This window comes from Ochotona curzoniae, unplaced genomic scaffold, assembly GCF_017591425.1.
Source record: "Ochotona curzoniae isolate NIBS_2020 unplaced genomic scaffold, NIBS_Ocur_1.0 scaffold_4701, whole genome shotgun sequence".
In the NCBI taxonomy this organism is placed as follows: domain Eukaryota; kingdom Metazoa; phylum Chordata; class Mammalia; order Lagomorpha; family Ochotonidae; genus Ochotona; species Ochotona curzoniae.
In genome coordinates, this window is record NW_024467122.1 from 738,625 (window position 1) to 759,282 (window position 20,658).

The 20,658-nt window shown below is 57.1% G+C and overlaps 1 protein-coding gene across 1 annotated transcript in view; it reads right to left on the reverse strand.

The window, feature by feature from the left end:
• Positions 1 to 312: 312 nt before the first annotated feature.
• Positions 313 to 20,658, reverse strand: part of AGBL1 (AGBL carboxypeptidase 1) — a 472,681-nt gene continuing 452,335 nt past the window's right edge. The window contains exon 24 of the mRNA XM_040969772.1: positions 313 to 523. Within this exon, the coding sequence (XP_040825706.1) occupies positions 313 to 523 (211 nt within the window). The remainder of the gene's footprint in view (positions 524 to 20,658) is intronic.

Sequence of the window (20,658 nt, forward strand, 5' to 3'; positions counted from 1 at the left end):
GCCAGCAGCCGCTGTGACTTTCTCGCCAAAGAAGGCCAAAGGGGCAAGGCTGCCGCTGCTCACCGGCACGGCCCTTCCTGTCCACCCCGGTGCCTGAGGACCGGCCAGGACGCTCGGGTCTCGGGGAACCCAGTTTGTCCTGGGGCTGCCAGGTGCCAGGTGGGCAGAAGACAGCAGGAGAACAATCTAGAATTACGTCTGAAGCGGGGGTGACCCGGGGTGGGGTAGGGGTTCCACGTGCGAAGCGGGGCTCCACATCGCTGCGGGCTCTGCGTGGAGAGGGGGCCAAGCCGCCCGTGCAGCACAGCTGGGCTACGGGATGCCTTTTCTCCTGCACTTCAGATCCTCCTCTCCCTGCTCCCCCTCCTCCGCAATCAAGGCGCAGTCCTGGATCTGCCGGTCGAGCTCGGGGAAGCTGGCGTCCAGGTCCGAGCCGCTGTCCGTGCTGTACTCGACCTCCTCGGCGCACGGGGGCTCGTCGTCCAGCTCTGCACTGCCGCTGCTGCCGCTGCTGCCGCTGCACCTAACGGGTTCCCGGGAGGGGTGGACGGGCACAGGAGGGAAGGGGACAGGAGGGTGGGGAGGAGGGAGAGAGCAGTTAACCAAGGGCAGGAGCCAGTGCAGATGGCCACGGAGCACCGTGGTGCTTCCTGCTCTGAGTCTTGAGGCTGGGTGCTGTTCCATGTGCCCGCTCCATGGCCTGGGTCCCTGACCACTGCCAGGGTATGGAGGACACCGTAACACGTGAGCTGCTTGCTGTCTGCCTTCGGAACCTGCGTTCTTAGCCCTAGCTGCAGCACCTCAGAGGCCAGTGAGGCTCACAGAGCGCAGACGTGCAGGCAGGAGCATTTGGAGACAGCCGTGCGGGGGCGTCTGGGCAGGCTGGGTCACCTGTAGGGGCCGGCAGGACTGGGCCTTGGGGAGATGGGGCTCCCACCCCAGGAGCAGGCACACCAGCCTTGCACACGGCCCTGCTGCAGCAAACAGCATGCTTTCCTGCAGCTGCCTAGTGGCGCAGGCTGGAACTGATCCATGAGGGAGCAAGCGGGGAAGCGACTCTCAGAGCTCTGCCTGGTTCCTACCGAGCCCTGGGCAGGGTCTTCTACAGGATGTCCAGAGGGGCTGCCCCACAAGTGATGGCTGGGGACAGTAAGGAGGACGCAGCTCTGTGGCATGTTGTGAGGGTGGGTGTGAGCAATCAGTGTGCCCCGAGACTGTGTCAGCACTGCTGTGGAGGGTCCTGCGTACCCCAAGGCCGTGTGGGCACTGCGGTGGAGGGTCCTGCGTGCCCCAAGGCCGTGTGGACACTGCAGTGGAGGGACCTGCGTGCCCCAAGGTCGTGTGGGTACTGCAGTGGAGGGACCTGCCTGCCCACAGTGCATGTTTCAACGCTCTGGCCTGTTGCTACGCCCCTGTCCCCTAATGCTGCAGTCACGTCAGCCCACCAGTTGCTCCCTGAGGAGGAGGCTGCGCTGTCCTGGGGCTCCCAGGGCACACGGCAACGGGAGGGCTGAGTTTCCTCTCACTTTTCCTAAGAAAGAAGCGCCTTCCTTTGACTTCGGGTGAGGACAGTGAGGAAGTGGCGATTGTCATGTCACACTCATTCATTGCTGCTCTTCTGTCCGTATCTCAAAATGAATTCCAAGAAACGGCCACGAGGCATGCTCTTCCTGTTTGGATTCCTGTAACTACAGCCTGATCTGTGACCCAGCCAACTGGCGAGGGGAGCTGCATTTAAAATACATTTTCTACCTTCAAATACTGAAATCAATAATTGGGACATTTGAAAAATCTCTTCCCCCTTTCAGCCTGCACAGAATTAGGATCAAAAGGAAGAAAACAACAAAACTGGAGTGACAAGACCCTTGACCGGGCCTCCTCCTGCTGCTCCCACATCTGCCCTTGTCTGAGCTCGTTTCGGCGTCAGGCACGCTGCGCTGGGGCTCTGGCACGTTGCAGCTGTGCAGGAGTTGCTGGTCCCAGCTGCGCCCCCCGAACTGAGAAGTTGCATGCCATCCCAAACACTACTTTTAGCCATTTTCCTAATGGCCTCTACTTACACATGAACAGCACACCACCCATCACCCCTAGGTGGCTCGGCCGGGTGCTGCGGAAACCTCAAATGTGAAGACTTGCCACCACCTAGCCAGAGTCCGGGGCACTCAGCTTCCCAGAGGCCGTCCCTGGGAGCGTTATGCACAATGGCTGGTCCAGGGGCTGACACAGACCAGGCATGCTGAAGTGGCTTCGAGGGTCCCTGAGGTGTCCTAGTGCTGCCAGCCCCCAGGCAGCCTTCAAGCCCTTGCTTTAGGATAATAAGCGCCATCTCCCCAACCTTCCTATTCCTCTTTGTGTCCAACCTCTCTCGCTTCCTGTCCACTTCCGTGTCCTAATCAGGTACCACTTCCTGCTTTAACCTCCCATTTCCTGTAAATCTAGAATCTCATATGAAGTTGCAAAGTGCCACTGGCCTTCATTTGAGCACACTCCCTGGTGACTCCAGCCTGCACTCCAATGAGCCCAGGAAATGGGTCCTGCTCCTGGCAGCTCTTGTAGCATGCCCTTGGCCAGAGAGTCTGTCCTGTGGCCTGCAGCGCTTCCAGCCAACCAGTGGCCTCTGCTGCTCCAACCCAACTCTAGCAGTGACACTGTGTGGCCACTGGGGTTGAGAACCAGGGAATTCAGTGCCAACTGCCAGAGAAAGTTGTTGTGAGGCGCCTACGTGGAGAAACCGCTGTGTGTGTGGGGAGGCCCAGGGAGGTGGAGGCAAAGGGAAAAGGGAATTCCAGATTTCAGAGCATGCAAAGTTAAAGCAAGATCATTTAAGGGTTAGAGGGGCTGGGCAACACCAGCCCTTCTCTAAGTTGCTGCAAAGTGTCAGTCCCAGCAAAGGCCAGCCTGGAAAGCAGCGCCTCTCCTGCTGAGACACTGGACATGTAACCCAACCAAGGCACAGATGGCTGCCGTCGAATGTAACCCAATCACAGCCCAGCACAGGCGCCCTGCTTCAATCCAATCCCAAGGTCGTCTTGTCAGAGAACACCAACATTGTCATTGTGCTGGAAGTTCAATTCAATAAACTGTCAAGATGAAAATTAATATTTAAGCATAGGAAGGGGAGGATAATTGTATTCCTCATTGATTCTTTGATTGTGTACCTGGATCACACTGGGGTGGAGTAACAGACCACGGTAGAAGCAGTCACTAGGCGGCCGCTATGCGTAAATACAGAGTTTGGCTGTCTGAGCAATAACTTGCTAAAGGTTAAGTGCTAAAAGGAAAATCATAGCAGAACTGAGATATGTGAAATGCTCAGGTGCAGAGTGTTACAGGGAGCCAGTGCCCACCACACCACGAGGGAGCCAGTGCCCACCACACCACGAGGGAGCCAGTGCCCACCACACTGCTTGGAGCCAGTGCCCACCACACCACGAGGGAGCCAGTGCCCACCACACCACGAGGGAGCCAGTGCCCACCACACCACGAGGGAGCCAGTGCCCACCACACTGCTTGGAGCCAGTGCCCACCACACTGTGTGGAGCCAGTGCCCAGCACACCATGAGGGAGCCAGTGCCCACCGACAGACCGCGAAGGAGCCAGTGCCCACCATACCACGAGGGAGCCAGTGCCCACCACACCACGAAGGAGCCAGTGCCCACCACACCATGAAGGAGCCAGTGCCCACCACACTGTGTGGAGCCAGTGCCCACCACACCATGAGGGAGCCAGTGCCCACCACACCACGAGGGGGCCAGTGCCCACCACACTGCGTGGAGCCAGTACCCACCACACCACGAGGGAGCCAGTGCCCACCGACAGACCGCGAGGGAGCCAGTGCCCATCACACTGTGAGGGAGCCAGTGACGGGACGTGGGAAGCCACCTTCAACAAGGGTTGATCCTACAGGAAGAATCTGTGAACTCATATACATGGGGGATTGCATTGCCAAATTATTCACAAAACTGTGGAATTGAATCTTAAAGATCCTAAAGGGTCATGCGTGGCACTCGCTCTGTGCATGCTGGTGTTCTGTTAGTTAAATAATGAAACTGTGATACGACTGAAGACAGCTCAGAATGGGTTCTAGAACATTGCTGGAGGCTGAGTCCCCCCCTGCGAGGACCTCCGGGGAGACAGGGCTCCTCCCATGGAGTAGCTGCTGCATTCCTGCTGCAGGGCCCCATTAGACCCCTACCTCATGCCAAGGTAGACATACTCCAAATGGCATGAATACATCATGAAAAGATAATGCAATGCTTTAAAAAATTAGAAGAGAATTCTTGACATTGAAACCAGTTGGACTCCTTGAAAAAAAGCCTTCAAATCAAATCAAATATAAAACCTGGCAAACATTTGAGGGGCATAACTAGACCAAGAAGTGCTTGCAATATTCAGCCCAAGCAAATGTTGACCATCTGTACTATTTCAAGAATTCTCAGAACCTGGCCAGAATCTCCATCAACAAAAATGACTGAGGTGATGAAGAGGAAGGCTTCATGGACAGAAAAACCAACACAAATGAAGGAAAAAATTCAAATCAGTCTCATGCTAAGCCAATTCTGGGTGCTGAAGGGTGATGATGGCCTGGCTGCACAGGTGTGTGGTCAGCACAGGAAAGCGGAGTGGATCTGTGCAGACCACATGTGTCTGTCTGCATGGGCTGGGGCCTGGCCAGCCCTGGAGGGCCACGCAGGGGAAGCTGCGTGTCTGCTTCGAGCTTGAAGAAAGGCATCTGCAGTGAAAGGCTTGGGCCACACATGTTCTTTGCATAATAGGAAGTTGGTTAGAGGAGGAGGAGCTTACAAACCATGCTGAGAAGGGGTGAACCGTGGGTTCGCTCTACTTTCTTTCCTGAATTCTCCAAAAATAACAAAACAAAGCCAATTACACTGAGACTGGGAAGTGGTTTCCATTTCAACTGTGGACACTGAAACCATAAGTCAAATCCACAAACACGTGGCCTGCGTGCAGACAGACCCTTCAGGGCTGACGGCTGATGAGCTGCCCGAGAGGGCAGGCCTGGCAGTCCTCTGCCGGACAGTGGGCATTCTGCTGAACGACTCAGCCAGACCCTGGGCCAAGCAGATGTAAGCACGCAGCCACGGGCTCACTTGTGACCACCGCAGTGCAGAGTGCACGGCTTCCTGACACAGCTGATCCAGAGCAGTTCTTGGGAGAGCAACGCAGACCGACAGGGGCAAACCAACCTTCAGTGCGGCTCACAAGAATAAACACTTAAAGATTAAAAATCAAGGATTGGACACCACAGCACAGTCAGCAGAGCAGAGAAAAAAAACACTGAATCTTTTGAGTCGATGAAACTTAATCTCCTCTGGAGCCTTAACGACACTCAGTGCCCCATTAATAATTTATTCAGCACCTGCTAGGGGCCGGAGGAAAGAGATGAGAAGCGCACATTTTCATAGCTGAGGAAGAAAACCGAAGGGGATGAAAATTATGAAAATCGCAATCACTTCGAGCGTGACTTCGAGCAGGAGTGACTGCGAACTAGTAACCCAGGAGGGCAGAGGATTGGCAGGGCCCAGGGTGCACCGGGCACGGGGGCAACAATCAAAGAGGCAGAAAAGCTGGTAGACCAGAAAAATTAAGATTCAAAACCGTATTTGAGAAAGAAAATAACTGGCACAAAATAAAACAAGAAATGATTCAAAGATACAGGGCAGAAAAAGTCCTCCAATACTTTGAGATATGGTATCCCTGGGCTGCAAACAGAACAATACAGGCGAGGGGCCCTTACTGAATGGGTGTGCATGCACGCACGGACACAGGGGCCTCTGCCACATGGGTGTGCATGCACGCACACAGGAGCCTCTACTGCATGGGTGTGCACGCACAGACACAGAGGCCTCTACTGCATGGGTGTGCACGCACGGACACAGGGGTCTCTACCACATGGGTGTGCACGCACGGACACAGGGGTCTCTACCACATGGGTGTGCATGCACAGACACAGGGGTCTCTACCACATGGGTGTGCACGCACGGACACAGGGGTCTCTACCACATGGGTGTGCACGCACAGACACAGGGGTCTCTACCACATGGGTGTGCACGCACAGACACAGGGGTCTACACTGCATGGGTGTGCACACACGGACACAGGGGTCTCTAAGGCATGGGTGTGCACACACGAACACAGGGGTCTCTACCACATGGGTGTGCATGCACAGACACAGGGGTCTCTACCACATGGGTGTGCACACACGGACACAGGGGTCTACACTGCATGGGTGTGCACGCACGGACACAGGGGTGCATCACAGACACAGGGGTCTCTACCACATGGGTGTGCACACACGGACACAGGGGTCTACACTGCATGGGTGTGCACGCACGGACACAGGGGTCTCTACTGCATGGGTGTGCACGCACGGACACAGGAGCCTCTACTGCATGGGTGTGCATGCACAGACACAGGGGTCTACACTGCATGGGTGTGCACACACGGACACAGGGGTCTACACTGCATGGGTGTGCACGCACGGACACAGGGGTCTCTACTGCATGGGTGTGCACGCACAGACACAGGAGCCTCTACCGCATGGGTGTGCATGCACACAGGGGCCTCTACCGCATGGGTGTGCACACAGGGACTCCCAGAGTAGCAGGTGCACAAGGCACCATGGTGTGTGACATCACAGAGGAATGGAACAACCTAACAGTGCAAGCACAGTGACACGCATTCAATGGTAGGGAAGGCATCTGTGGGGTTTCCACATGCTCCATGGTGGGTCTGACACAACCCACATTTCCAGAAAAGGAAAATCAGAATGAAAGCTGGGCCTGGCGGCATGGCCTACCAGCTAAAGTCCTCACCTTGAATGTGCTGGGATCCCATATGGGTGCCGGTTCTAATCCTAGCAGCCCCTCTTCCCATCCAGTGCCCTGCTTCTGGCCTGGGAAAGTAGTTGAGGATGGCCTCAAGCCTTGGGACCCTGCACCCGCGTGGGAGACCTGGAAGAGCTCCTGGCTCCTGGCTTCGGATCGGTGCAGCTCTGGTCATTGCAGTCACTTGGAGAGTGAATCATTGGACAGAAGATCTTCCTGTCTGTCTCTCCTCCTCTCTGTATATCTGACTTACCAATATAAATAATAAATAAATAAATATTTTAAAAAATGAAAGCTATCATTTTATAAAAAGCAAGTCATCTCTGACAGGAAGGCGCAGTCACGCATGCAGGGCTTGGGGACTAGGGAAGCTCTTTGCCTTCCTTAGGAATGCACAGACCGGGTCTGGGACAGATGTGGTCTGAGAAAGTTCCAGCAACCCACAGATGAAGAAAAATGAAGGCTTCAGGAGTGGGGAGACATGGGCACTGGGCATAAGAAAAGCATCACACTGGCCATGAACACAGGGCCACGTGACACCCTGTGGCTGCAAGGACCATGTGACCACAGCACCACGTGACATCCTGTGCCAGCAGTGCCCACAGCACCATGTGACACCCAGTGCCAGTAGTGCCCACAGCACCATGTGACACCCAGTGCCAGCAGTGCCCACAGCACCACGTGACATCCTGTGCCAGCAGTGTCCACAGCACCACGTGACACCCAGCGCCAGCAGTGCCCACAGCACCATGTGATACCCAGCACCAGCAGTGCCCACGGTGCCACGTGACACCCAGTGCCAGCAGTACCCATGGAGCTGTGTTGCCAGCTCAGTATTGTGTCACGGCAGGAAGCATAGCACAGCTTTACACATGAACGAGCCCATGAAACCATGCGCAGAACAGGCTGGAAATGCTACACAATGTGTCAGCGAGAAAATATCAACAGACCACGTGGAGCTTGGAACATAGACACGAAAAAGGCTTCAAAAGAGTAGGTTAACCAGGTAATAATTGTTGGAAAATTGCTGAGGGGAAATCTGGCAAAACGAAGGGCATCTGGGTTCCCAGGGAGCCCTGTGTGTCGGCCGCGGAGCACTTGCTGTTGGAGCCTGGGTACACACGGCTCCCACGCAGCGGGGAGAGGGGCTCCAGGGTCCTGCCGGGCAGGTGGGAACGCCCGGGGCAGAAGGCGGCAGACTCACAGGCAGCACAGGTGGTCACGACACAAGAGGAGGGCTACCATGGCCAGGGGACAGAACCACGCCTAAGATGGAACAAGGGTGAAGGGAACATGCACACGGAACAGGTCCTAAAAGAAAACACAAACGCATCTCGAGTGCTCCCCGTGTCCAAGTGTGAGACAGTGGGAGGCAGAGTCCCTGCTGAGGAGGAAAAATTAGTAACCATTGGCCAAGTTGAAGAACCGGTCTGGATGGCACAAAGATGTAGGGAGAAGGAGTCCTGATGAGACCAACAATGGCACCAATAAAGATTGGAATAATCTCAGGAAAATCAGGGAAGACAGATCATCTAACACGCGTTTACGTTAACAGTGAATTCCCTGCTTTTTAAAAAGTAAAACTAGGTGGAGGAAATGTTTTATCTCTGAGAGTTTTTCAGAAAATGTAAAACATTCTCTTCGTTTAAAAGCTCAATTTAAAATAAGACAACAAATAGAAGAAAATGTTAAAGCCATTCAGGAAAAAAAAGAATAATGGTTTGAAAATGCTGAGCGGAAAATGAACCCTGGGCTAGAGTTTCACCCTCCCAAACACCTCTGATCCTCTCTGAGCAAGGATGCAGCAAGTCCTGCTCCTGATCCTCTCTGAGCAAGGATGCAACAAGTCCTGCTCCTGGCGACAAGCGGCTGCTGAGGTCCGGGACAGGGGGCAGAGCACTGCTGAGATCCGGGACAAGGGGCAGAGCGCTGCTGAGGTCCGGGACAGGGGGCAGGGGGCTGCTGAGGTCCGAGCGCAGAATGAGGACGGCGAGGAGCCAGATCCGTGGGAGAAGTGACCAAGCGTTCTGGAAAACCGGACTCTGGCTGGAGGATGGCAGACCTTGGGTCTACTGGAAGGCATCAGAGGACGGTCCAAGTCCTTGGGCACCTGCCCCCATCGGGGAGACCCGGAAGAAGCTTCTAGCTGTGGGTTTCAGACTGGGCCAGCTGTCTCAGGCGCGCTCTCTCTCCCTATCTATAATTAAGGATTTTAAATACATCTTTTTTTCTTAAAGAAAGCACATACGTAAGAGAAAAAAAAAACAGTAAGGGGCTGGGACGGATGGTCCCTGCTGCCGCACAGGCCACCAGGTTCTTCGCTGGACAGCACTGCCCAAGTCCATCAGAGCCCAGCGCTCCCACCTTTGATGCCCTGCCCATTCTGCCAGCTCAGGCAAAGCCAGTACCCACGTCTTCCGTGAAACCTCTCTGGGAACACTGGCTTCCCCCTGCCCCTCACTGTCCCGGGGCCATTGGCTGCCCCCTGCCCCCTGTCCCTCATTGACCCGGGCCCATCAGCTAGCCCGTGCCCATGCCTGTCCCCTCACTGTCCCGGGGCCATTAGCTGCCCCCTGCGCCCTGCCCTTTGCCCCTCGTTGACCTGGGACCATCAGCTAGCCCATGCCCATGCCTGCCCCCTCACTGTCCCGGGGCCACTGGCTGCCTCCTGTTCCCTCGTTGACCTGGGACCATCAGCTAGCCCGTGCCCATGCCTGCCCTCTCACTGTCTGGGGGCCTGGGCTTTGATGCACGTTGCCAGCAGAGATGGCGCACATCGTGCTGCAGGTCCATCTTCGGGTGACCATGCCACTGCAGGGAGGAATCCTTGGCAGGCTGGTCCTCGCATCCATAGTCTTCCTCACAGAGCCTTTGCCTGCCTTGAGCCCAGCCTTGAGACCACCCATGTGGTCCTGGAGGGCAGAGGAGTCTGCAGAGACCACACTGCTGGTGGCATGAAGAGCGGTTCTCTCAGGCGCCAGGCGTGGCATGGCAGCGGCTGGCTGCTACTGCCCTGCTCAGGTGGGTATCACCCACCTCTCTCTGTCTTTCTCTGTGTCTATGTCTTTTTCTCACTCCCTTTGATTTGCCAAATGACTAATTCATCAGAAAGGAGGCACCCTCAGTGACACACATCATTTGTAAATGAAAGAATATAGCAAAAACCAGATTGTGGTTTCTTGGGGTGGGAACGGAGAGGAGACCTGAAAATCAGCCTCGCTCCCTGCCTCCCTGCCTCCCTGCCTCCCTGCACCGGTCACTGAGGGGTGCTGGGGTCACACCTGGCTCAGACACCCTGCGGTGAGCCAGGAATCTGCCTTCTCAGGCGCGCATTATGGCAGTGGTTCCAGCGGAAGTGACCCTCACAGCCCAGAGCTCTTCCACAGGCCCAGCAGACAGGCCCTGCCCTTTGCTCACGGGGCACACGGGGCAGAGAACTCCCACCGGCAAGCTCACGTGCTCCTCGGAGCCTCCAGGGCTGGCGGAGCAGGCAAGCCGCCTTCCCCCTCGCGTTCTCTGGAGCCAGACTGTACAGCAATTTGCAACTTTATGATGTGATAAATAGAATTTCTTTGTTTTGATTTTTCATTTGCATATTTATTGAGATACGACGGTCTTAATTAGTTCTGCTTTCTTGTTTTGTTTGTTTTCATGGTTGGGAAACGACCGTTTTCCACAATGCAAGATGAATGTGCGGGTTCCCAGGGCAGCCCCACCAGCAGCCACACTCCACAGAACCGCTCGCAGCCCGGCCAGACTCTTTCCCCTCTGGGTTCCCCATTCAAGGCTGAGCAAAGGCCCAGGAATCCAGAGGCCGCCACCCGCGGACAGGCAGGGGAGAGGTCCTGGCCTTCCAGACATCGGCTGCCCTGGTCACACCTCCGACCTCTCACGGAGGGGCAGAGGCAGCTGCAAGGTGACTGCACACGAAACCCACGGAGTGGGACTGTGTGAGGGCCCTGGGAACATTCTGCCTTCCACCTGCATGGTGGCAGCACCGGAAGAGCATGGCAAGGCGCTGGGCAGAAGCGTCCCTGGGCTGGGACGTGACACGAGCCCCTGGCTCACCTGCAGCAGCTAACAGTGAGTTCCTTCTCCCCCCGTGTTGGTTCGGGCCTCTTCCCACAAAGCACGGTGATGGGGCCAGAGGTGCAGCTCAGCGGGTTAGTCTGCGGTTCAGGACCCAGCTGCTCCATTCCCTAATGCTGGCACTGCTAATGTACTGGGCAGGCAGCAGAGGATGGTCCAAGCTCTTAGGCCCTTGTGCCCACATGGGAGACCAGGAGGAAACTTCTGGCTGTTGGATGGTGCAGCCCAGGCAAACGTGGCTATTTAAGCATGACAGAGGATCTCGAACTCTGCCCTTCAAATAAAGACGCAGAAAATAAATAAAGAAAGAAAGGCAAGAAATATGACATCTGATGCAGTTCAGAGGAAGGCTGGAACAGGCCAGACTCCAGATACTGGGGGTGGTGGACGTTGTGGGTAAAGAGAGCAGGAGTGTGCAGGCTGGCTGTGCTGGGCAGGGCACACTGGGAGTGGTGGACACTGTGGGCAGAGAGCAGGAGTGTGCTGGCTGACTGTGCCAGGCAGGGCACGCTGGGGGCAATGGTTAGAGAGGACACGAGTGTGTAGGCTGGCTGTCATGAGAGCTGTCTCCAGATGCCCTGTTTCTACCAGGTTCCTAGTTTCAGATAAAGGATTCAGTGTTGCAATTGTTACAGTCTAAACCACTTCTGAGCAGAGGCCTTGGTAACTCCGTGCCTCCTGCCAGGGACTCCCGGGGTTTCCAGCCCAGGATTCTGAGCCCAAATCCCGGGAAGCGAGCTGGTGGCTTTTAGGCCCCTGCCTGCTGAGGACAGACACTAGGTTTCTGACCTACCCACCGGTCACTGCTCCCGTGACAGCTGTGCCCCATCACCTGATGCTCAGGAGGCGGGGCAAGAGCAGCAAGCGTGGGTGGGCTTGTGTACCTGTGTGAGGATGTGTGTTTGCATCTGGGAGTGCGTGTTTCCAAGTGTTTGCAAGGCGCCGCCTGAGCAGGGGGCACTGAGTCCAGCATACAGAGATGGGCACACGGGCCAGGGGCTGGCCGGGAGGAAGATGCTGGGGACCTCGCGGGAAGGAGACTCCCACCCCAGCCAACCCTAGATGAAGCCTGCGGTGACCGACGAGGAGCCAGTGACGGGACGTGTCTGAAGTGCAACGGAGCGGACTGTGAGGGCGCGCGGTTGGAAAGGAGTGGTGCTAAACACGTGTAATTCACACTGGGGATGGGGGCTGACCGCGAGGTGGAAGGCCGTCTCTGAGGACAGGACGGTGGCGGCTGTGAGCAGCTGCGCGTGAGCAGGACGGGGGCGTGTACCTCAGTTTATTACACCCACGAGGAAACGTGCGACGTGATGGATTAATTTCCTGTGATGTGTAATATGTCACTGTGACTCGCAGAGGGAACGAGTGTCACCTGCAGCAAGCAGATATTCAGCCGCAGCCCTCAGAAAGAACCCTGTGTCTGCACAAGCGGGGGTGAGGGACCAGGGCACGGGAGCAGCACCGTGTGGGAATGACCTCCAGAGGAGGTGGGTGGGGTGGGCGGACGGAGGATGGAGGCCGAGACAGGAGCTGGAAAGAAGTCCCAAGAAGTGCCAGCCCGTACCTGCACGTGTGCAAACAGCACTGCGCTCCGCCCACAAGCAGACTTAATTATTCAGATCTGACTTCTCAGGAATGAGATGCAACTTAAGAAACATCATTAATTGGAGCACTGTATTAAATAATAATATTTGGCATCTATTAATGAGGATGTAATTATATATGCTACTTAAAAATGTAGTGCAATCCCAATATTTTCCCATAGGGCGATGCACAGAATATCAAGTTGGACTCAGCGACTGGACTAAACTCCTGTGGACTTTCCTCTGGCAGCTGCCATTCAAGTGCAGAAAAGGGACTTGCAGCTTCTCCATAGAAACACAGACCCGGTGGGAGAGAAGCAGCGGAGATGCTGTGGGAAGGGGCGAGTGCTCGGTTCAGAGCGATTCTGGGAGACACCAGCTCGCCTCTGCCCGGAGGACCTGGGGCAGGTGGACCACAGGAGCCCCCTCACCCACCACCCAGAACACAGACACGCCTGGCGTCAGAAAACCCCAATGAGTTCCCTACTGTTGTTTATCTAGTCGAAAGTGAGGAAGGCAAGGAATGAGGGAGGGTCTTCCCTCTGTTCCCCAAGGGCTAGGCCAGGCCCAAACTCCAGCCCGGTGCCCAGCACTTGCCAGGGCCTCCACCTCCCGGGCACACTGGCAGGAAGCGGTATGGGAAGTGGAGGCGATGGCCCTGATGCTGAGCACACTCACACCGGTGGACATTGGAGCAGCCCCCTGCCCCTTGTGCACATGGAACCTTGAACACACCTCATGTTGCCAAGGTTTAAACTGTGGGTTATGTGGGAGCAGCACTGCGCTTGGGCTGCCTCCTGCACGGCCAGCATCCCACACAGGCACTGCTTCGAATCCTGGCTGCTCCACTTCCCAGTCAACTCCACGCTAATGAGTCTGGGAAAGCAGTGGAGGATGGCCCAAGTCCTTTGGCTCAATAATCATGTGGGAGACCGGGAAGAAGCCCCGGCTCCAGCCTGGTCCAGCCCCGGACGCTGGGGCCATTCGGATGCTGGGGCCATTCGGATGCTGGGGCCATTTGGATGCTGGGGCCATTCGGACGCTGGGGCCATTTGGACGCTCGGGCCATTTGGACGCTCGGGCCATTTGGACGCTGGGGCCATTTGGAGCATTAAGCATGAATGGAAGATCTTTCGCTCTTTCTCCCTATCTCTGTAACTCTGCCTTCAACATCAATAGAACAAATATTTTAAAAGTGTAGGCCATTTGTTCAGGATTGCCCAGCTGCCAGTCCTTTGGTGTCAGGACAGACCTCGGAATTTCGCTCGATCCCAGGAGAAGGCACTGTAATATTGTGAGGGCTGCGGCTTGGCTTCCAGGATGGGACAGCAGGACACGGGCCAGGGGCTGCCCGAGCATCCATCAGCACCCACCTGTCACTGCTGAGCCAGGCCGTGCCCTGTGGGGCTGTGGGGGTCAGAGCAGGGCAGAGCAGGGGCAGAGCGATGCGGGGGGTGGGCACAGGGCTGCCAGGCAGGCGAAGCCGCTCAGCAACAGAGCAGCGCAGGGTCCCAGGCCTCTCAGCAGCACACTTTAGACTTCCTTCACTTCTCCCTCTTACAGAGATGCACGGTGGGTTCAGGGGCTCTGGAGAGGACTGGGCATGAAGAGAACCACCTGCCACGCGCACCCCTGCCCTCTCAGGGGGGCCCCCACTCACAAGCTCAACCAGCACACACCAGAGGCCAAACGGCTCAGAGCCTGGGCGAGTACGTGAGGAACGCCCTCCCCCTGGCTCCAGCCCTTGAGTGCAGAGCTGGTCAGTTCAGCGCACGGACTGAGACAATAGTGGGTCCGTGGGACCAGAGGCTAGGGGCAGCCATCGGTGGGGAGGGGGAGGGGAGTCATGGGATATGCTGCGTGTTGAGTCCACACACACACGCAGAGGCACATGTAGGCCCTTCCACTCCGTAATCACAGATGTTCACTAGCACACACAGACATCTGCGTGCAACACCACACACATGCAGGTAACCCTTACTCATCTGCACACTCACACAAACCTATCCACCCCCGGTCACATACACACATCTGCCCACACAGTCCTCCTGGGTTCCCGCTCCTGGCTCTCCCAGGGAAGTCCCACACCTGCCCTCCTGCCCGCAGCTCCAGGAGGGACTTCAGGCCCAGCTCCCTTCTGTACAGGAGCAGTCTCTGCGCTGTGCTGAGGAGGCTTCCCAGAGCAAGGCTGAAGGAGAGGCATCTTGGGGACCCACAGGGTGGCCCACGGGTGCTGAGGCCACCTTTTTGTCCTAGAGACGAGGAAGGACGACCCCTTCAGAGGCTGCTGTGTGTCCTCCGACAGGCATGGTGGCTGAGGGACCCTGGACACCCACAGTGCGGTGGACGCCCGCAGCTGCCCTTGCCTGAGTGTCCTGCACGTGCTGTATGCTTTGTGGCCTGCGTTCTGCTCTGCAGCAGTTCCCCAGAGCACTGAACTGCGCCTGCGGGGACCGGCAGCAGCGGGACCATCGGTGGGGCCCTGTCCGCCCCAGGGCGGCTGTGTGTCTGTCCCAGCCACGTCTCCCGAAGGCGCCAAGAGCAACCTGGCAGAGGCGCAGGGCCCGGCCACGCCTCGGCTCCCGCAGGGCCCACACGCAGGCAACTTTCCCTGTGGAAAACAGCCGAGCCCAACGAGATTGTAATTTATGGAAGGGCCTGTGTGTGCTAACTCGTTTGGGGGAACTCCTTGGGTAATTACAGTCTGTAACATTTGTAATTGACTTGCCAGACTTAAAGTGGATGCTTAGGACATCCTGAATTGAGCAAGAGGCCAGGCATGGGTGCAAGGGGACTTTTCTGGAGGTAGAAGCCCAGCAGGCTCCTTGGACCACACTCTACCCAGCCCAGCCCAGCCCCGCACAGCCCCGCACAGCCCCGCAGGCTTCTGGCATCTCCCGGCAGCTCCCACAGCCGAAGCAGCTGCTGCCCAGAGCTGCGAGGCAAGCCCCCAGCTTCAGCCTGCCCAGGCACCGCCCAACACCTGCACTGCTGAATTCAGTCCTTCTGCAAAGGCACAGGAGGAGGCTCTGCCCTGGAGAAGAAGACTAGAAGCAAGGGAAGCGCTGAGACTGTCCTGGGCCACTACCTCCTGCTGGGAACACTCCTGCACGCATTTCTGTTCCAAGACCCCGAAAGGCGCTGCCCCACGCTGTGGCCACGGCCTCTAGAGGAGACCTAGTGGAGACTACCGCATCCTGTGCTGAGAAGCACGGGGCAGCTGGCAGTGGGCGGTGCCACAAAAGTTAGTCTGAGGCAGACGGCCTGGGGGACAGAGCTCTGAGCACTCTGAGGGTGAGCTGCCAGGACCTGAGGGGGAGGTACACACATGTTTATTTGGGGATACATACGTGCACAATCCACACACTGCAATTTTTCAAAACATGCATTTTGTGTGACTCTAAAAATATAGTTGTTTCCTGTTTAATCTATTTGAAAGTCACAGTCAGAGAGGGAGGGACATTCAGTGGCTGAGTGCAGTGGCTGTGCTCCAGTGCAGTGCAGTGGATGCTGCCCAGGCCTCCCCTCCCTGTGTCCATCTGCGTGCTCCACAGCCAGGACAGGTGCCCAAGAGTGGGGCCTCAGCCGTGTCCCCGTGGGCTGCTTTGTGGCTGTGTCCCTTCGTGTTCCCGTGGACTGTTCTGTGGCTGTGTCCCTTCATGTCCCCGTGGACTGTTCTGTGGCTGTGTCCCTTCGTGTCCCCGTGGACTGTTCTGTGGCTGTGTCCCTTCGTGTCCCCGTGGACTGTTCTGTGGCTGTGTCCCTTCGTGTCCCCGTGGACTGTTCTGTGGCTGTGTCCCTTCGTGTCCCCGTGGACTGTTCTGTGGCTGTGTCCCTTCGTGTCCCCGTGGACTGTTCTGTGGCTGTGTCCCTTTGTGTTCCTGCTTTGGTGGCCCTGCAGCCGCCTTTCCTGTCGCAGTTGGATGCAGACTGCTTCCCCTGTAAGGGTTCCCTCCTGGAAGCAGAGGGAAGAACGGAAAAGCTGAACTTGTGTCTCTGTTGCTCACTCACTTTGATCTTCATCTCAGGACTCATTTGTGAGTCCCAGATTTCCTCCCCCTCAGCAGAGAACAAAGCAAGGGACAGACAGAGGCGCTCAGCTCGCCAAAGCCTTCAGTGGGACAGAGGCTGGGGCTGCAGGGCCCCTCAAGGCTCCCGGGGTGACCGGCGGGCCTGCAGAGGAGCAAGGTGCTGTCAAGGGGCTGTTGCATACCCCCGCAGTTCCAAGGAGGCTCTGAAGAGCAGTGGACAGCCTGCAGCCCACCTCTGCTGCACTTGGTGTAGAGTGCAGCCACGCGTGCCTGTTTTCATAGCGGCCTAGTGATAGTGGGGACCTGTGTCTAGTGGCCACAGTGTTGGGCAGGGTCTGTGGGGACTGTAAAGCTCAGACTTCGGCCATTGAGAGCCATCTGCACAGCACCAAGCATCGGACTTGGCCCAGGACCCCGCCTAGCAGCATCAGCACCGGCTGGGTTGAGAGGGTGTCAGGGCACCGAGGCCCCTGGAGGCCCAGGTGGCAATTCCTGGGCTCTTCCTGCAGGTCAGAGGTGAGGGCACACAGACTCCTCTGAGCTGCCCCTGGCCGCCCCATCCCCACGTGCCCAGGCTATGTCCCAGAACTTCCAAGCATCCCATTCAGCTTCTCCATGCTTTCCACCACACATCCGTGATGTCACCTCCGGTCAGTGACACAGCCAGGACTGCTGGTCCAGGGCTCGGGGCAGCAGGAGGGTGCGGGCTGGGCTGCTGGCTATGCACCATGGCCACTCATTCCACTAGCTGCCGCTGGGCACCTTCTGTGGAGCCCTGCCCCGTCCCCTGCCCCAGGCCGTGCTTGTTAGCCCCTGACACAGCTCCCCCACTTCTCAGAGGCTGAATGGATGGTTAATGACCCTGGCAGGTGTCCAGTATGGTTTCATAGCCCCGACTCTGTTTAGCTTCAGTAACATTCACTAACATTCGTTTCCCTTCCCCGCCAAGTCAGGCGACAGCCTGGAAAGTCTAAACAGTCAGACACAGCCTCGGCCTGCTCCTTGGGTGGGCTCTGGAGACCCCGGCCAGACGCCCTGACCTTCAGACCCTCCCTAACTGCACTGCCAGCGCAGGACGTCGGCCAGCCCTCACTGCTGTAGGAAGCGACTCTATTTTGCAGCCATATTGCCCCTCGAGCTCCGACTGTTGTCCCGCTTCTGCTCATCGATGTCACCCCCTACTGCTCCCAGGACTCTGCAGGCCTGCCTCTGGACGCAGCCCCAGCCACCCCTGGCAGGGCAAGGTCAGAGTGACACCGTGTCTGCCTGGTCCTCCACACCCTGTGTCTGCCTGGTCCTCCGCACCCTGTGTCTGCCTGGTCCTCCATACCCTGTGTCTGCCTGGTCCTCCATACCCTGTGTCTGCCTGGTCCTCTGCACCCCGTGTCTGCCTGGTCCTCCATACCCTGTGTCTGCCTGGTCCTCCACACCCCGTGTCTGCCTGGTCCTCCGCACCCTGTGTCTGCCTGGTCCTCCATACCCTGTGTCTGCCTGGTCCTCCGCACCCCATATCTGCCTGGCCCTCCGCACCCCGTGTCTGCCTGGTTCTCTATACCCTGTGTCTGCCTGGTCCTCCATACCCTGTGTCTGCCTGGTCCTCTGCACCCCGTGTCTGCCTGGTCCTCCACACCCTGTGTCTGCCTGGTCCTCCACACCCCGTGTCTGCCTGGTCCTCCGCACCCTGTGTCTGCCTGGTCCTCTGCACCCCGTGTCTGCCTGGTCCTCCACACCCCGTGCCTGCCTGGTCCTCCGCACCCCGTGTCTGCCTGGTCCTCTGCACCCCATGTCTGCCTGGCCCTCTGCACCCCGTGTCTGCCTGGTCCTCCGCACCCCGTGTCTGCCTGGCCCTCCGCACCCCGTGTCTGCCTGGTCCTCCACACGCCATGTCTGCCTGGTCCTCCATACCCTGTGTTTGCCTGGTCCTCTGCACCCCGTGTCTGCCTGGCCCTCCGCACCCCATGTCTGCCTGGCCCTCCGCACCCCGTGTCTGCCTGGTCCTCCGCACCCCATGTCTGCCTGGCCCTTCACACCTAGCCTGCTGTGAGTGTGTGCTCCCAGCCTTCCCTGATGTCTGATATTCCTCGGGCTCATCTGTGTCATGGCTGTGCGCTGAAGCAGCCCTGATGGTCTGTGTTTTGGCAGACTGTGCAGCCTGCATCAGGGGCCCAGGCAGCATGACCTGGGGCAGCCACCTGTTTCTTTTGGCTGCTGAGAAGCTACCGATGACTCCATAAAGAACACATAGGATTCCACAGAGAACATGTACAACTCTATAGAAATCATACATGAACCCAAACATACCATATGTGAACATGGAAGACTCCATAGAGAACATATATGGCTCCATGTAGAACATGCATGACTCAGCAGAGAACACGAGCGGACATGTCTGACCCTGTAGAGAACATAAACAACCCCAAAGAGAACATACATGGGCACAGATCACTCCACAGAGAATTAAGCTTAACCCAAGCTGCACAGCACTCCAAGTCCACCTGCAGCTTTCACTTCGCTCCAATCCTCCTCTCCTTACAGGGACAGCCCCACTTCAAGTGAAACACACGGGACTTCCCCAAACAGTGAGGTGCCCAGCACCCCAGGCATTTCAACTGACTTTTCACTACTGCTTCCATCTGGTCACAAGCACAGCCCTCGGCCCCAGGGCAGGTGACATTCAGACAGCAAGAATTCGGAAAGCTATTCCCACCTGTCTGGTGGGTGACTGGATTCGCAGAAACGCAGAGTTAGCAGAATGCCGGCTCCTGGCGAGACAGAAATGGATTGCCAGCCCTTCCCGCAGGCCCGGGAGGAAGAGCTGCTGTGTGGCTGGCACGCACCGAGAAGACACAGGGGAGGTCTGGGCCTGAGCCCACCATGAACAGACCCAGGACCACATGTGCCCACTACAAAGACAGGGTAAACTCACATGAGCGCTTCTATGTCCCCACCGTCCCTCCTCATTACCTGCTCCCCCACTCGACTGCAGCACAGGTGCCCTCCCAAAGCATGCTGCTCCGACACCCAGCCCCTTTGCAGGTGTCCTAATATTACACGGGGCCCATGATACCATGCCCGGTCTCCATTTTCCCTTCCCATCCCAACAAGCTCTCATTGCCCGTGGCTTGGTCTATACTCAGCCCATGTGGGGCATGGAGCATTGCCCATGTCTGTTCCCACTGCAGAGGGCCCCAGCCCAGCCGAGCCCATCCCACTGGTCACTGAGATGCCATCCTTGGCAAGAACCGAGCACTCAGCAACTGCATGCCCTTAAAGAAGGGTGCAAGAAGCAGATGCTGGCTGGGTTGGACAGCAGCCCCTGGCGGGCTCGGGTTTATTTGCAGAAATGAGATCCAGGCATGGGTGTCCCCTTTATGTGTGAGTGACGCCGGGTAAGCGTGAAGTGAGTGTGGTTAGGCTGACTTCTAAGGATAGTCAGGAACGGAGCACTGGGACGGACGTGCAGGTGATGCCCACAGTGAAAAATCGATGGTTCTTCATCTCCCGAAATGACTGTCCTCATGAGTTCAAGGGAAGGTTTATTTTCAGGCACATGCAGGTTATGAGCTGGGAAAAGGTCTTGTCTATATTGAGGTTATTGGAAAAGGAAATTGTGGTGTCTGACTTTGAAAGGGACGCCAAAAGGATGTGGCAGCGTAAGCAGAGATGCGCTGGGCAGTGCAGTCTTGAGGCGGGAGAGGAGACGCAGGGTCAGCCTGTGTGAGGACAGCAACGCTTCTGAGGGTCACTCACTTCAGATGTCCCATGTAACTGTCTGCCAACAAGGCTTAAACTCAGACACGATGAGGCAGAGCCTGTCCCTTCCACCCAGGTGGACGCAGGAGATGAGAGAGTGCTGGGTGGACCTGCTCCCCTGGTTCCTGAGTCACCCACTCTGACTCCTCCACAAAACCTGCCTCCTCCAGCCACGCCCTCAGCACCCAGGACAGCGCCAGGCTCTGTATGCACGTCTGCCATTCACAGATAGGACACACAGCTCCACACAGCCTGCCTCCTCCAGCCACGCCCTCAGCACCCAGGACAGCGCCCAGCTCCGTGTGCCTGTGTGCCACACAGACTATGACATTTCACGACAGAAGAGTTGAT